This window comes from Haliotis rubra, unplaced genomic scaffold (genome assembly GCF_003918875.1).
Source record: "Haliotis rubra isolate DU_JTF1 unplaced genomic scaffold, ASM391887v1 Scf17, whole genome shotgun sequence".
Taxonomy (NCBI): domain Eukaryota; kingdom Metazoa; phylum Mollusca; class Gastropoda; order Lepetellida; family Haliotidae; genus Haliotis; species Haliotis rubra.
The window spans coordinates 3,348,225-3,366,685 of record NW_025765669.1 but is presented as its reverse complement, the minus strand read 5'-3'; the positions used below and the strand labels follow the sequence as shown (position 1 = coordinate 3,366,685).

General features: G+C 39.6%; 1 protein-coding gene across 1 annotated transcript in view; it reads right to left on the bottom strand.

Moving 5' to 3' along the window:
- LOC124272479 (diacylglycerol kinase beta-like) overlaps nucleotides 1-18,461 on the bottom strand; it is an 86,075-nt gene that overhangs the window by 5,405 nt on the left and 62,209 nt on the right. The window contains 18 exon segments of the mRNA XM_046707659.1: nucleotides 256-466; nucleotides 1,145-1,235; nucleotides 1,354-1,418; nucleotides 2,533-2,699; nucleotides 3,848-3,937; nucleotides 4,670-4,755; nucleotides 5,259-5,333; nucleotides 5,763-5,854; nucleotides 7,242-7,409; nucleotides 10,329-10,364; nucleotides 12,868-12,966; nucleotides 14,245-14,361; nucleotides 15,315-15,365; nucleotides 15,368-15,405; nucleotides 15,660-15,777; nucleotides 16,886-17,005; nucleotides 17,637-17,711; nucleotides 18,247-18,296. Coding sequence (XP_046563615.1) covers nucleotides 256-466; nucleotides 1,145-1,235; nucleotides 1,354-1,418; nucleotides 2,533-2,699; nucleotides 3,848-3,937; nucleotides 4,670-4,755; nucleotides 5,259-5,333; nucleotides 5,763-5,854; nucleotides 7,242-7,409; nucleotides 10,329-10,364; nucleotides 12,868-12,966; nucleotides 14,245-14,361; nucleotides 15,315-15,365; nucleotides 15,368-15,405; nucleotides 15,660-15,777; nucleotides 16,886-17,005; nucleotides 17,637-17,711; nucleotides 18,247-18,296 — 1,749 coding nt within the window.

The window sequence follows — 18,461 nt, the reverse complement described above, 5'->3', positions numbered from 1 at the left end:
CGGCTGTATGGACCTATATGGTCGTGCAAAGCACTTAGTAGCGGCTTTGAAAGTACAATTCCGTCAGGGTAATAATGTAACGCCAGAGGACAGCATTGCATTGGATCCTAGGCCCAAAAATTAGCATTATTATTATTATTATTATTCTTACATGTATTATTTTAATGTGTTGTCAGTAATGTTCGAGAAAGACCGCGCTGTGATATAGGTGGAATATCACAGAGTGGCATTAAACAACAAATCAACAAAACAGACCTTGCACAGCAGAGTTGAGTTCTGCTGACGACATGCTGCTCGTGGAGAACTCTTTGTCTTTGTCCTTCTTTGCTTTTTGAGCTTTCCGTCGTTTCTTCTGGCTAGGGTTTTCACCCCACAGGTTGGTACCTCCATAGATACTTGGAATATTGAGTAGAGCAATACCCTCCAGGGGGGAGCCGTTGGCCAGATCCAGAGAGTAACCATCACACTGGGAGGAGGGGAAACCAATATCATATTAATATAATATTAATTACATAAATACATTTGACTGACTAATGATGTTTTAGTATCCGTGTACCCCCTTACAGAGATATATAACTGTATCACTGCAAAATACGCTCCATCATTATTGAAAAGACGTGCCCATATTTGTGATCTCTGCAATTTATGCTCCTTACAGTGAAAAGACTTATGTTAAGTGAGTAAGTGAGTTGGGTTTTACGCCGCTTTTAGCAATATTCAAGCAATATCATGTTGGGGACACCAGAAATGTGCTTCACACATTGTACCCATGTGGGGAATCGAACCCGGGTCTTCGGCGTGATGAGCGAATGCTTTAACCACAAGGCCACCCCACCACACCCTTATGTTAAGGATCACTGTCTTAATATGCATGTGATGCACAGAGCCTAATCATAAACCAAATATTTTCTTGCAAAATGACAACAAAAGCTCATTGACATCTTGTTTCAAAATGTGTCAAATGGTAAACATGGTAGTAAGATCAATTTGTTGTCTTGGGGAATATGGTTTCATGTGGTGTCCTGTGGGGCTTTATCTCAAGCTGTACTGCCCTAGATCTAAGTTGGTGACATCAATGTATCTAATACAACAGAATAGAGATCGAGGATGACTGAGGTATTCTTGAGAAGTTGATTGTCCTCACCATAATGTCAATGTCTTCATGTAGATGCTTGCAAGTGGAGCTGAACTGCTCCGATGTGCCAAACTCAAAATACCAAAATTTGTTCTTCATCCTGGAAAACAAAGATGAAATGTTGAACCATGTTTATATCTGATAGTTATTCTGTAACCATATTTCAAGAAGGTCAAGACAGTTGAGTTTACACAAGAATCAATGCAGTCACCACTCACCGGCTGTTAAACTTTTCTGGATGTTTTTCCCTCATGATGTGAAACCGATGACATATTGATGCATCCTGAAACAGAACATGAGAATATGGACATTCCACAATATGAGAATATAAGAATTGAGAATATGACTTGTAATTTCTGCTTTCTTAGCTATAATGATATTCCTCCATGGAAATCCTGTGTTAGAATAGTTCATCAACATATGTTGGTCTTAGTGAGTGAGTGAGTTTAACGCTGCTGTTGGCAATATTCCAGCAACATCACGGCGGGGGACACCAGAAATGGGCTTCACACATTGTACCATGTGGGGAATAAAACCCGGGTCTTCGGCATGACAAGCGAATGCTTTAACCACTCGGCTACCCACCACCCCCTTATGTTGGTCTTAAGAAGTGACTTAATGGATTGTGTGGTCAGTCTCAGTGCCCTGGATGATTGCGTGTCATTGCATCCTTACAGCAAGGGTCATTGCCCACAGTATTGATCACTGGATTGTCTGGTCCAGACTTGACAACACACAGGCTGCCTTGTCATCCACAAATACGTCTCATCACATGGCAAGTTGCATGGTAAAATTTGTTTGTTTGTTGTTTAACACCACATCAGCAATATCCAAGCTATATATATGACAGCGGTCTGTAAATGATGGAATCTGGACCAGATAATCCAGTGATGAACATCCTGAACATCGATCTACGGAATGGGATACAATGATACGTGGCAACCAAGTCAGCCAGTCTGACCACACAATCCTGCTAGTCGCCTCTTTGGTTGACTCTTACGACAAGCATGGGTTGCTGAAGACAGTTCTGACTCTGGTTGACAAAGACAGTTCTGACTCTGGTTGACAAAGACAGTTCTGACTCTGGTTGACAAAGACAGTTCTGACTCTGGTTGACAAAGACAGTTCTGACTCTGGTTGACAAAGACAGTTCTGACTCTGGTTGACAAAGACACTCTGACTGGTTGACAAAGACAGTGTCTGACTCTGGTTGACAAAGACAGTTCTGACTCTGGTTGACAAAGACAGTTCTGACTCTGGTTGACAAAGACAGTTCTGACTCTGGTTGACAAAGACAGTTCTGACTCTGGTTGCTGAAGACAGTTCTGACTCGGATCTTGTGTAAAAGTCCCCACTGTATACATGTATGTGTTCCATGACATCCACAAGTCACTCACCACCCCTATGGAGAAGTAGTTGTTGATGATGTTGTAGGGGATGGGATCCCCTTCCTCCTCATCTGTTCCCTCTGGTTTGCTGAACTCGATCTGCCACCGGTCCAGCATGATGCACGTACTGTGTTCAATACGCTTCAACACTTTGAGCAGACTCTCGCCTTCATAACCTGCAACATGAGCTAAGTGTAATGTCTACTGTCACTGAAGGCTGTGGTGGGTGAGTGAGTGCGTTTAGTTTTAAACCGCACTCAGCAATATTCCAGCTATATGGCGGCGGTCTGTAAATAATCAAGTCTGGACCAGACAATCCAGTGATCAACAGCATGAGCATCGATTGAGATAAGATGACATGTGTCAACCAAGTCAGTGAGTCTGACCACCCGATTCTCGTTAGTCGCCTCTTATGACAAGCATGGGTTACTGAAGATCAATATTCTAACCCGGACCTTCATGGGTACTTTGGTGGGTATTCTAGGTTAAGGCTATAACCATTACTTGTTGTGCTGACAATAGTGTTTGTGTATGAGAGTGAGAGTGAGTGTGTAACCATAGAAATGTATTGACAGAAGCGATTAGTATGTTTTTGTGGTTTCATGTGTCTGTTTGTCTGTACTTGTCCAGGGCCCCGTTTCATAAAGCTCTTGTAAGCCTAGGATCTCGTAACTTTTCTCGTAGCATTCGTACCTCCTATACTGAAACACTGACTTACGACAGTCGTAGCGCTCCAAGAGCTTTGTGAAACGGGGCCCAGACTTACAATGTTCTTATTATTATTGTTATAGTTGAGAGTTAGGTCTCGGGGGTCAAGCGCTGTTGAATATGGCCAATACTTTGAAGAAACACCCCATGTTTAACCTCTGGCTTGTCATTTAAGGACATTTACAGGTAACTGGACCTTAGCAATGAGCAATGAAAGCTGGTAAGACAATATTTGTAATAAATACTCATTTAAACCTAAGTTCTCTCGACTTGCAATATTGTACAAAAGTAACAAAACAGGTAATCAAATTCAAAATACAGTATATATATATATAATAAATCAATAAATATATGAAAGCAAATACAAAACGAATATGTTGCACAGAAATTTCATGCAGTACATTCTCAATAGATGATCATCATTCTCTGATATTCATACATATTTTGTGCAGTTTTATCACTTTAGCAAGTACATCCACAATGCATGTGCTTAAAACTTGCATTGCAGAAAGTATGTCAGGCAATTGGCAATCGTGTCAGATAACATACAGTAGAAACAGAAGAATGATGTATTTCCTGGCTGAGATAAAGATCGATGTGATCCCTGTTTGCTTACCTCCACCCCACCGCATGCACCTTGCAAGGTCATTTCCTGTTCCAAGAGGTAGCACTGCAACCGGAGGTTGGTAGTTCAAGGCCAACTTGTCTGTAACAAGGGACATAACCAATGAAATATTAAACATTTGAAGAATGAAGTTCTTTTTCTTTAAGTTTCTTCATGTTTTTATTTCTTTTTTCTACTATTTTTTGCACCTTTCTTCACAGTAGGAAAACCATGATTTATATAATGTCTCATATATCAATATGTTACGGTTTCTGTAGTTGGCCATGTATAGGTTTAGACTCACTAGTGTAAATGTAGCCACTTACTTCAGTCTACTGATCTAAACTATTCCATAGTGTTTAGAGTTACTGTTTAAACATGAACTGATGTATTGTAAAACAAATTCGTAACATTTAAAAGATTATTGTCATGAGTTCTATAAATGATGAAACTGAGTGAAAATTGGCGAATTCTTAACAAAACCTTACACCAAAACGTATCTGTTCACATGTACGATATTTGCACATGCATTTCAGCAATTTGATGCATGATCCTCGTGCAATTCATCTGCATAAGGTTTGCAGTTGGTTCCCCCAAGTTAGGGCAGAAATTCATCTTCGATGTAACCACATATATATTCATAACATATAGTGAGCATATTGAGTGAGTCTAAACTTTTGATGGGTAGTATATATGTTGGAATATAGGATATGGGTTGTGTGCTAGAACAGAGAAAAGGATGCAGAGGAATTGTAAATCTGTTTGTATAATTAAAACAATTTCAAAAATGCATTCGATATTAAGAAAAAATATTTTGTCAAAAAATTCATTTACCCATTGTATCAAGTAACCAACCGACGGAACCATCTCCACCACACACTAAAATACGGGTGTTTGGTACATCCTTTAAAAACTGAAGCCTGTGGAAGGAAAGAATAATGATATCAGGAACATGTGAATGAAAACATTATTGATAATACACCTACTGTATTCGTGTAATAAGCACACAAGTAGGTTAGAAAACTGATAAAAGGGGTCACTTATTGGAGAAGGGGTCTTAATATGGCAAGTACAAAGAAACATCAAGACAGAATGAGGATTCTTATTTCTAATTGAGCATTTGGACTCTTAGGCTTAGTTTGTTGATAAATTGGACTTTAAAAACATGTAGGTGGTTGAACTGTTTTGCCAAACACATCAACTTCTATCATTAGTGAATGAAAACTGAAATACTACTTTCTCACACAACTGATTATGGATAGTTGAAAGAGAAAGGGACCTGTTAAAATGTTTCAGTTTTTGTGTCATGACAGGCAAAATATAGGATTGATGGCTATGATGTAATAGAGGTAGTGTACAGCCAAGAATTACAAGAACTGAACAAACACACCAAAGCCTTGGTCTGACAAAGCTGAACACTTACCCCACCATTGGCCCATTCCTTATCATGTCGTATGTTTGCCTAGGGTTTAATAAATATTGAAATTTCCGCAAAAGCCTGAAACAAACAAACATCCATTTATTAATCAGCTATTGAACATAGACATTCATCATATACTCAAAGAGTTACAAAATAATTCCCACTGTTAAACCCCTCTTCTCTCCCATACTGCTGAACGTTTGACAGAGAGTTTTGCTTGAGATTTTATGACAATCGTTTGTGTATCATGGAAAGATGAAAATATCGAAAAAAACATGAGTATTATATAGATCAGGACAAATTCAATGCAACTAAAATCTGATAAAAAGAGATGAAAATCTGATCAAACAGAAAGTCACGTGACATTTATGGATGTCAATATGAGGGACACGACGTTTCAGGTATATTCTTACTCCTTCGTCACAGATGGATTGTTACACATGCAAAGCTTCCTTGAAGAAGACATACATGCTTTGTGCATTGAGGGAACTATCATGCAATACTTACTTTCCCCCCTGTTTGCCTCCACTCTTTGGATTGATGAAGATTAACAATGGATGTGTTCCATCTATTGGTGTGATCTGGAAGGAGCTCTGACCCTGGAATACAACAGTGAGGCGTGTTATAGGGTGCGCTGCAAACAACCAATCGCTTGCGATGCACAGCGATTCATCTGACAACGGACTGCTAACTTCCCGCTGCTTTCAATCGCACCCATCGCTGGATGAGGTCACTTCGTTCTCAAACCAAAATGGCTGCTTAGGGAAATTTGAATTTGACGGCTGAACAAGAATTTTTTGACACGATCTGCTGGGAAATGGTAAAGGCAGCTTACATCCCAGCATCCTCAGTTTGTTCCACATCTTTAATGTAGTTATCAACAATCATAATTTTCATCAGCTTGTCATCAAGACTCTTCTTATACCTTCTTCATTTGAGCCAGACAAACAAACTGTAATCGCTTCGCCATTTTGGAAGAGTGAGAAACGCGTCGAGCTGTTGCAAGCCTGGGATAAGTGATTCATTTGCTTACTCCAGGCTTGCAACGCACCCAGCATAAAATCTTGTTTGTTAGTTAGTTTGTTTGTTGTTTACAACAGACTCGGTGATATGTTGTTTTATGCCTGACTTAAACGATAAGGGCAGTGTTTTGACAGCAATGAGGCCAGATCAGATCAATATACTTTGCCTTTTAGAAAGTGGTCAGTTGTAAAGTATGGTACATTTGGGAATACACCCACCCAATAGTTGCCTGCTACGACAAGCAGTGAATGAGTGTGTGAGTAATTATTATTATTATTATTTTTTATTATTATTATTATATTATTATTTTTATTTGTGGGAGTAAGGATTTACAGTAGGCTTTTAGCTATATACCAGCAATATCATGGTGGGGGGCATCAGAAATTGATTTGTTTAGTTTGATTGTCGGGTCTGGTGGGGTGAGGTCAAAAAAGAGATACTGAAGGACTTGCTGGGATGTTTTTCGGGGTGGGTTAGCAGGGCTCGATTTAGTGCTTTGTTACTTGCACTGGTGCAACCCATTATAGCAAAGTGCAACCTAGTTATTAGTCTAACTTGCACCAGGTGCAAGTAAGTTTTTGAGAAATAAATCAACAATAAATCTAACATTATAAGCATAAATATGTCAACTCAATTTTTTCTAAACTTTGAATAGCTATGGCAATTGTTATTTATAGACACGTCTCGGCTATGACAGCTCAAGATTGTAAACTGGGATCAGCTGTGTCTCTGTGTTGCTATGGATTCACAGGTACTACATGATAGAAATATGTTTATGTGCACCGAAACCTGTTTTAACACACTACATTGCAACTGGAATTTGGCTGGTGCAACTAGGTTTTTATCTTAGGTTGCACCTGGTGCAAGTAGGTTAACATCACTTAAATCGAGCCCTGGTTAGAACAGGAGTGCTATTAACAGAGCGGACACAAATGGACGAGTCCAAGCTGAGGGTGTACTCACTGCAGGCCCTGGTGCCGGTAGCATATCTTGAGATGGCTGGCTTGGGCTTTGGTCACCACTCAGGTCACCCCCACTTTGTTCCTCCCCGTCGGAACTGATCAAGTCCAGCTGAGTCAGACTCTGACTGTCACGGTTGGAGGGCGTCGTCTTGCCTGGGCGGGGCCGATCCTGAAACAACACAGGGTCAACAGTCTTAGCACTAAAATCCCTCTGTGGAACTGGACTGAAGTACACTTTCAGGGAGTTAGTGAGTTTAGTTTTAGGACTCTTTTAGCAATATTCCTGCAATATCACAGCGGGGGACCCCAGAAATGGGCTTCACATTTCTAAAAGCCACATAAAACAACTCACTCACTCACTCTACCTCTACAACAGACATTCAAGAGTGGTATAGTCCTTCTTGTTGATTGATTATTAAATATCAGCTATTGTACACCATGTCACTTTGTCTTACCCGAACCAACACAGGTTTGGTGTCAACAAACCGCAAAATAGGGTGAAATAACATTTGAACCCAGAAACACAGGTCCCTGGCATGCAGCAATCTGCGGACCCAAGGACCGGTTCACATGTACCCAACTAAGGCTGGAGAAGAACAGTCCTGTGTTGTTTTATTCTCTCTTACATACAACACTACCTACTGTGCCATATGCATCACTTACTATAAACCATGAGCCATATCTATGCAGGACATTCGGCATGACATGCATACTGACATCAGCCAATGTCAGTCCTTGAAATTTCTTATATGTTTCCCTATATATTTGAGCAAAAAAAGAAAATGCAATAAAAAGAAATAAAAAGCCCTTATACAAACAAAACATATAGCAAGATTTAATGTGTAAAATTCATATTGCTGAATTCATAATTAATAACATTCATTATATTTTAACAGAAAATAGAAAATCAAACTAAAGTGAGAAAAAGCATGTTAAGATTTTGATAAAAACATCCATTTTGTTTGCATTACAACAAATACAATCATGAAAGATGCACAAAACTATCAAAGACAATGAAAACTCAAAACTTAAAGTTGATCTCCTCTCCAAACACACTTAGAGCATGTGAACACAATGAAGGTTTGTGAATACCCCGTCGACAGATGAGCCTTCCCATGATTAACTGTCTGATTCATGAGACACAAGTGTTAAATGTAGAAAGTGGAAGAAAAAAGAATATATATTGTATAAATAGAATGAATCCAAAATGGCTGTTAGTGGTTGATAAGGAAGATGACCAATGTCCAATTGCAACATTAGAGCAATATAGTCCACATTTCTGTAGCATCTAGAATATACAATCAGTATCAATTGTTCGGTGAGCATTTCTTGATGGATGGCAAAGTAGACACAATTTATGGATAACAACTTCTAAATACTCATATTGGGACTTCTTGGAGTTGATCTTCTACTGTTGTCAAACGGTATGGAATTTATAAGACTATTGAAGGTGAGGTGAGGTGAAATTGGGTTTAACGTCGTGCTTGAGAATAGTTCGCTCATATGACGACGTGCATGCGTGTGTATGTGGATGTGCGGCTGCTTGTACCAGCCCAGACTGAAGCTGGTTTTATAGTGCTAGCCAACTGAGATACCATGCCGCAGTGAAGCATGAATACCCCACTCAGACACATTATACTGACTCCGAGCCGACAGTCCTTGTTGTACCCATTAATGCCGAGCGCCAGGCAGGGGCCAGCAAGTACCATATTTTAACGTCTTTTGGTATGACGCGATTGGGATCGAACCCGCAACCTTCCGCTCTCCGGGCAGACGCTCTAACCACTACACCACAACGGTACAAGATTGCAAAATGTTGCTATAACACGAAATGGTTTGATTGTTTGTTGTTTAAAATTGCACTCAGCAAATAGTAAATAGTTGAGTCTGGACCAGAAAATCCAGTGATCAACAGCATGAGCATCACCCTACACAATGGGGAACCGATGACATATGTCAACCAAGTCAGCGAGCCTGACCACTCAATCCTGTTAGTCACCTCCTATAATTATAAAAGTATGGGTTGCTGAGGGCCAATTCTAACTCGGACCTTCACAGGTTAATAGTATATTAAAGAAGTCTCCATCCACAAATTACGCCTACATTGTATCAGTAAGTAGATATATCCTTGTACAAATTATATTTACAGATACACAGCAAATCAGCCAAGCATGAGATAAAGTAGCAGCAGATGTGTTAGTTGAAAGCATTTGGGTTCAAAACTCAAGCATATTTCAATTGTGTCACAGTATGTCAGCTTAAATTTCCACTTCTCAGATTCACTACATGGACAGGGACATGGTGCCTACATACCATACATATTAATCTGGGAATATCAGATTTAAACTGAAATACCAATGGATACAGACATCAAAGGAGGCAACTCTGTATGGTCAATGAACCTTGTTGGGCTACAGGTTCTGCTGAGTGAACAGCTAAGAGAATATCAAAAACACTGTAAAGTATCATTAACCTTAGAGAAATTCTCAGTATCCTCCAAGGAAAAAGAAAATCAAACAAAAAGTAACAGAAGAAAAAAGCCAGACTGAATATTTCAGAAGAAAACATGAACTGCAATGATGAGTGCTATTTCCAAATTTAATAATGGCAAATTGTGGAGAAGAGAATCCTGAAGCTGGTATTTCCTGCAGACTGATAGTGTCCATTCTGTTATAATGTATCTAGTCACTGCAATCACTACTACGAGGATGTAATTCTCCGAGACTCAGAGTCATAGCAACTAGTGACTTGGGTTTGGTGCTGATAAACCATGAGACATAATCAGGGTGAACAGGGATTCGAACCAATTCAACGGCAAGCCAGAGTAAGTGGCATGCCAAAGGGAGGCAACTCTGTACAGCAAACTGGGGTGGCCATGGACAATAGGGCAACCATGCCTCCTCTGCTCTAGTATCCCTTAAATTTAGACTGAAAACTGGTTTGGTTAAAATAACAAAGTTCTACATTTTAAAGAAACAAAGTAAACAGTCGAAAGAAACATGAATAATGGCAAGTTCTGAATAGACAGGTCTCTGTGACAGCGTTAGTGGAGCACTCCTGTGTTAGTAAGGCCATCTTTCATACTCACATGAGGATTGTGATGTGGATGGGTGTCATAATATGTCTACATCAAAGTACAAAACAAACTGAAAATGTGAGCGACATGCATAACGAGACAATACTAGCTAAACACAGACAAGACAACACCTTCCTGGTTAGGGTTTACAGAATTTGAAATTGAAATATTTGGTCGCCAGGTTAAAAAATGTAAAGATGCATATTTATGCATATTAAAGATAGGATTGGATTTGAATTGGTAGGTGATAAAAAGACACATGAATCTTTTTTAGTTCTTTATAAATATTATATAAAATCGAACTTGTTTTGACTGGTTATTTTTGAAATATTTTTCTATTAGTCTCAAAATTGATTGGATTATATTTATTGTTAAAATGATCTTGGTGGTGGTGTAACAAATCCATGTCATTCTCAGTTTTACAAAACCCAACAAAACAGAAGTATGAGGTTTTTAACAAACACTATGTCATACACGGATACATTTATAGAGGATCAATCGTAATGTGAATGTACATCGTCACATCCTTACCACTAATCCTATCACATCACGTATCTGAACCCTTGAAATCACTACATTGTACCCGAATAATATGTTTTAGAGCATGATTGTCCTACAATATATGCACTATTACGATAAAAACATGTTGGCGACGTTTTGATCCATGACATGTAACCTACAAACCCTGCAGTATATCATTATCATTGAATTTTAGCAATATTCCAGCAATATCAAGGTGAGAGACACCAGAAATGGGCTTTACACATTGTACCCATGTGGGGAATCGATCCTGGGTTTTCGTCGTGACAAGTAAATGATTTAACCACGAGGCTACCCCACAGCCATCTTATCAATGAAGACACTGCTAATTCAATGTTTTGCTGTGTATTTGGATCTGAAAAAATCCATTATATGGTAGTTCACAAATATGAGAACAAAATAAGGCTTAGGATGAAATTCTACTTATTTCAAACCATTAAACAGCTACGGTTTTATTTTTATTTCATTTAACACTTTTAAAAGGAAGTACAAAAAGTATGCATTTTTTATAACATATCCTAATATGATATTTCGTCTTTTAATCTTTATGACATTTTGTAACTGACCTAAATTTAGACAGTTAATGTAAACAGTTTTAAATATTCTATTTCCTCCTACATGTTCAATACTTCCCTGCAAAAATGATAACACAAAAAAATAGATATGATTTGATCTGCTCAACATTCCCTGCTAATTTGTAATATTTCCTGTATCTGGAAAGTGTGAAGAAAAAAAACACCCACAAAAACATGCATTCTGAAGGAAACTTAATGATCTCATGGACACTTCTATCACTGCATCCATGTGAGAAGCATAAAAGCTGCCATTGTTCAGCAGCATGCAATTAAAACCCAAATCATAAGAAGCTTTAGTTACAAAACAAAATTACAGCCCATGCTTTGCCCAGCATGCATGCATGAAAAACACAAGAGTACCATATCTCAAATAAAATGTTTTCTAATACTAAAAACAAGAATCAATTTAAGCTGTACTGAGTACCTGATTACATATACAATCAATAAAACCAAAAATGACCTACGTATTGCATACACAGCAAATTATTTTGTGCATGGCAAAGACTCATCTTATTGTCATAAGGCTGGATTATTGTCATGGAGAAAGTTACCTGACGAAACACCCCAACAGCTCGTCAGTATCAAGACTACCCCAACCAATACAGCAAGGGGAGATAATCTCAATGCATTATCTCCCTTAGATTGCAAGTGCATCAATTGATGTTGTCAGTCCATTTGGAAAATTACATGCTTGCATTCTTTTTCACTGTTGGTTCAGTTCCCCCACCACCCATGTAAGATACCTTATCAGGATTGTCTGAACATATATTGAACATATTTCCCATTCTATTTCCCAAGTTTCCACAGGACTTTTAACAGAATATCCCCACACACTATTTCATTCTACAGAGTAAACTAAGTTTCTAACCAACACACGTAAAACCAACTGTCATATAGAGCAGACTGGTTTTTTTATTCCTGGCTGCTTACTGAATATTCTGGCTGAAATGTGTGTGATGAACTACTGTCATGCTGAACTAAAATTTGTGGTCCCTTCCTGTTCATTTTAACTGTCGCTGTATATATTCTATTGTATACCCATGCACTGGCCACATATGTAAAGGTGGATTAGAACTATATCTTCTTTCAAAACACTATCAAATCTTGATTTGCAAACTAAAACCACATGAATAATATCTGATACCAAGACATATTATCAGTCTTAAAAAGAAACATGTTGGAACTGTGTGGGATGAATATGTTTAGTACCTATATGTGGTCCAGACAGACTTGAAGGTCACATCCTCTCCCTCTTGCAACATCCTAACCATTTACACATCGGTAAGTTTTATAGGTTAGTGTGTCTAAGACATCTGGGAATATGGCCAAACTCATTTGGTGAAATGTTTCCATCAATACTAACACAGGAATCAAAGACGCTATAACTTTTGATGCGCCTTCTTCAAAAGAATCGCTTGGTAGAGAGCGTTACTCACCAGCACAGCTGGGCAGACGGTAGTTGGAGGTAACATATGGTCGCGGTAGTCTCCCATGTCACATTCGGGCTTTATCTGGGATGCACACTTGTTGTGGAACTGCAAGAAAACATTCAGGTTTGTGTATTGGGGAACTTTCAGGGTTGATTCAGTCAAATAGATCAACTTTTGTTGTTGTTCATTGTGTGTTTTGTATGTGTTCTATATTTCAGTACCCTCCTGTTGTCTTGTGTTGGTCATGGTGACATGTGGGGGTGAGGGACTTGGTTTCAAGGTCACAACCTTTTTATTAGAACCGAATGTAATGTACCAAAGTAACGGACTAGACACACCAGTGGGTTACAAGTAGGTCAGGAGTAGGTCATGAATGGGTCAGGAGTGGGTCAGTAGTCGGTCAAGACTTGGTCAGTAGTCAGTCAGGATTGTGTTAGTAGTCAGTCATTGTACGGTCAGATGTGTGTCAGGACTGGGTCAGGATTGGGTCAGAAGGGTGTCAGGATTGTGTCAGTAGTCAGTCTGGATTGTGTTAGTAGTCAGTCATTATAAGGTCAGAAGGGTGTCAGGACTGGGTCAGGATTGGGTCAGAAGTGTGTCAAGATTGTGTCAGAAGGGTGTCAGGATTGGGTCAGAAGTGTGTCAAGATTGTGTCAGAAGGGTGTCAGGATTGGGTCAGAAGGGTGTCAGGATTGGGTCAGAAGGGTGTCAGGATTGGGTCAGAAGGGTGTCAGGACTGGGTCAGAAGGGTGTCAGGACTGGGTCAGATTGGGTCAGAAGGGTGTCAGGATTGGGGTCAGAAGGGTGTCAGGATTGGGTCAGAAGGGTGTCAGGATTGGGTCAGAAGGGTGTCAGGATTGGGTCAGAAGGGTGTCAGGACTGGGTCAGAAGGGTGTCAGGATTGGGTCAGAAGGGTGTCAGGATGTGTCAGAAGGGTGTTAGGATGTGTCAGAAGGGTGTCAGGACTGGGTCAGAAGGGTGTCAGGACTGGGTCAGGATTGGGTCAGAAGTGTGTCAAGATTGTGTCAGTAGTCGGTCTGGATTGGGTCAGAAGTGTCAGAACTCGGGTAGAAGTGTGTCAGGATTTAGTCAGAAGTGGATCAGGATTTAGTCAGAAGTGGATCAGAATTTAGTCAGAAGTGGATTGGGGCAGAAGTAGTCAGGATTGGGGCAGAAGTAGTCAGGATTGGGGCAGAAGTGAGTGAGGATTGAATCAGAAGTGGGTGACTGCTACAAGGCAGTGTCCTGTCATTCCTCCACTATGTTTTATGAGGTTGTGTACCAGTATATCACTGCCTGCATCCTTTTTATGACATACTGCCCAGAGTATTTACAGAGAAGCAGCAAGGGTTATCCTTCTGCCGAAAGTCTCCGAGATCTTACCGTGAGATGACACCACCGGCAATGAAGTCCTGTGACTCCATTGTAGGACTTGATGGACTTGCGACACTTGTCACACTTGCCGACACAGTTGCCCTCGACCCAGTGGTGGTTCATCGTCTGGAGAACATCCACATTCATAGAATATACATCATGACAGAACTGAGGTAGCTAACAGGACTACTGCCACAAAAAATAGAAAACTTGCAAGAATTATGACAAAATGTTACAGATTTTTATCAAGTTTTAAATGATATGACAAATTTTCATGTCTTTACGAAAAAGTATTTTCCACTTTATCTGTATTAGTTTTTACAGTAAGAGACTGAAAGGGAAGGCACTCAACTGGTCAGTTTGATAACTTCAATCTAGCCTAGTGACTGGTTCCCTAATGTCCAGTGGAATGTTATCCTCTTCACCAGCATATCGGTCTCTTGGACCAGCGTATTGGTAATAATAATAATAATGTGTCCATTTATATAGCGCCAAACTCCACACTAGGCACTAACAATGAAGGCACAGCACATTATTACCCCGGGATAACCCAAGCTGCCTGTTAGGCGCTAGAAGGTTATAGTCACATGACTTTTTCCACCGGGTACACATTTTCCTGCTGGGTGAACAGAGACAATTTTGAACAAACTCACTTGCCTAAGGTGAGACCACATGTGTCTCTTAGACCATCATACATGTCAACAAGGCCAGCGTATTTGTCAAATGGCAGAGCAAATTTGTGTAATGAACATCTTAACTGTCTGATACCTGGCAATAATGACTCACTACTAGGGCAGGCCTGCTGTAAGAGTGAGCGAGAATGGTTTTACGCCACTTTTAGTAATATTCCAGCAATATCACGGCGGGGTGCGCCAGAAATGGACTTCACACATTGTACACATGTGGGGATTGAACCCAGGTCTTTGGCGCGACGAGCGAAAGCTTCAACCTCTAGGCTACCCCACTGCCCCACATCTGATAGAGAGCTCAGCTGACTGACCCCTACACTCCCTCCTAGTACTTGCATATCCAGCTGTTGTTACACTGTCACAAGCAACAGATGATCATGCGGTGTTTACCTGTGAGGTCTTCTTGGACTTGACATACGTAGTAATGCACGATGCTGGCGCGCCCTCTGCACACACCTCTCGTGCACCGTGTATTTACAAACTGAAGAACAAAATGGATACAGATCCGATTTGGCAGATTGTTACAAATCACACTAAGTTGACCTTGACCATTTTAAATAACATGGGTCATACTTCTCTTTCTCTTTGAAAATCAACCATTTTCTGTACAGCAAGTTACAGTGTTTTTATAGAATCACCTCTTACAACAAGCATGGGCTGCCGAAGACCAGTTCTTGACTGAATTTTCACGGGTCACGTACATATCAAGGTATAGAAAGTATAGGAGGTACTCACATGTACAACAGAGCCCCTGCTTGCCCAGCCCCACCAGGAGGTTGAGACAGAGATTACAGTAGGCTGGCCGGTTGAAGTGCTTCAATCTCCACACATGCGAGCCGTCATCTTGAACATTCTGAAACACGTTATCATTGACATGAGGCACACACTGAGTGAGATAAGGTTGAAGAGTATCATGGTTAGGCCAGACCAATTTTATTTCTTGTTTTACGGATTTTTGTCCTCAGAAAACCTAAAGGCAGGAGGGAAACAAAAATATAAATAAAATCACCATTCAGAGTAATATTCCTTCTAAATACTCAAAGTATGTTACTTTTGGCAATTTATGAAGTGTATATAGGGCAAAAAACAAAATCTAAAAACAAAATTTCTTGTATGTTCACATTTATGGCCAATAAAAACCTCAGGATTTTATTTTTTGAGCAGGGAAAATTAATTTTTACTTTTTTCTTATTCTTGAAAAAATATGACAAACGCATCCGTAAAACCAGAAATAAAATTGGTCTGGCCTTATAGTCGTTTTTCCGTTACTTAACCTCTAACCAAAGGGTCTGATAGTCTGAAACCACTATTCAGCAAGGACCTATGGCTGTGAGTGCATCAGCGAGTGAGGGAATCAACTTGCAGTAGGATGTAATAATTGCTCAAAATGCTCCCTTCATATTCTTGAGTGAGTGAATACATTTTCACACCACTTTGGAACTGATGCTTGAATCACTGCCATTGGACCATCTAATATTAAAATGACGCAAATTCAAATTATGGATGAGCCATGATACTGCACTGTTTGAACTAATTCCAATCTGAAAAGATTCAATGTATCATACATATTATCAGCAATGGCTTTTCAGATTTTCTGAACGGCCCACCTTCTTAGGATTAAGAATGACGACCACCATGGCGTAATGAGCACCACCTTTTTTCAAGTTCACAATGTCTTGAGTGTTACAGATGTACATTTCCAGCCAATCACAGCACAAACACACAAAGTCTGTGAGTATGGATTAAGTCGCTTTCAGCAATATTCAACCAATATCGGAAACAGGCCTCACACATTGTGCCCATGTGGGGAAAATCAGACCCGGGCTACTGCTGTGACAAGCAAATGCACTACGATACCCTTAGAATGACTTTACACATTGTACCCACTGTGGTACTGAACCACCGTCTTGAGTGGGCCAAACCGAATGTCAACCACAAAGCCACCCCATGGCTATACTTACTGTATCTAAGCCTAATAAAACAAGCAACGGAATGGTTGTCATTCCTCCTTTCTTCCATTCTTCCAGAGACACGGTACCGTCTGCATCATAGTCTATCTCTATCATCATGTCCTGCAAAATCTGCGCAGAAACATAAAACATAACATTAATTATGATTAATATTTAATATCTTATTTGTTTCTTGTTTGACACAGCAATATTCCAGCTATATGGCGCCGGTCTGTAAATAATCAAACCTGGACCAGGTAATCCAGTGATCAACAGCAAGAGCATCGATCTACGCAATTGGGATCAACCAAGTGAGCGAGCCTGACCACCCGATGCCAAAAGCCATAAATGAAGATATATTTCAATCTCCTTCAAACTGGTTCTTAGTTCTCACTACAGCAGCACACAGACCTCAGCACAATCCTAATCTGAAAATGATTTTTGTAACTTTGCTTTTTCATTGAAATTTATAAGTCTCTTTGTGAATACTGTGTATCAAACACATTGCCAAATTCACTTGTGTGAAACACTGGCTTCACATAGCAGGTCACAGAGAAGATTTACAACAAACAACAGATTTAAATTGTGCTTATAGTTTAGCAGCGCCTAATGACTTTACATCATTTACAGTATATTAACTATTTAAATATTTTACTTGAATTTTACAAACGTGTCAAATGGCCCATATGTTTGTTTCTGTTTTACTAAACTCCAAAGGAAGCATAAAATATTGGCACCTTCATCTGTAAAACATTTCACTTACAGGTTTGAGCTCGGACACATCCCAACCGAGGTATTCTGCCACGGACATCATCTGGTTCACTATACAGTCTAGTTCCTGGAAATAATATCAATCTTACTTTACAGAAACAAAATATGCAAGCTACCAAAATGTTTTATCAATGTAAACAAGGCCTAATTGTCTTGTAATTCCCTGATGGAGTGAACAAATGAATAAATATGGTTTTACGCTGCTTATTGCAATATTCCAGCAATATCAAGGCAGGAGACACCAGAAATGGGCTTCACATATTGTCCACCATGTGGGGAATCGAACACAGATCTTTGGCGAGATGAGTGAACGCTTTAACCATGAGGCTAACACCATCGCCTTATACACTGTCAGAAGAGCATGTAAGCTTAAAGAGAGAAAACTTTCTTCAATGACAAAAGTCACATACGTTCTCTTCTTATATCCAGGCAGGTGCTAACAAACCCAAGGATAAAAGTAGATTCTCACTTCAAGCCAGTGATAAGCAGATCCTAACACAGTAAAGGGGAGCAACTCTGCACAGTAAATTAAGCACTGTGATCTCCTTTAGTCAATAAATGAATGTAACTTTGATACATTAATAAGTATCTACACAACTCACACTGGAATCTAATAAGCCATTTCCATCAGAATCATACAGTCGAAACATAACTGAAAGAAAACAAACAACAGTTAATAAATCAGTAAACAGTATGGCACAATATGAACACAAACCTTATGTTTCATTTCACATCATCTTATCATTTATAACTTTATAGGTACTATCATGATAGACAAAAAGAAAAATAATCATGAAAGATACCACAAACCCCATTT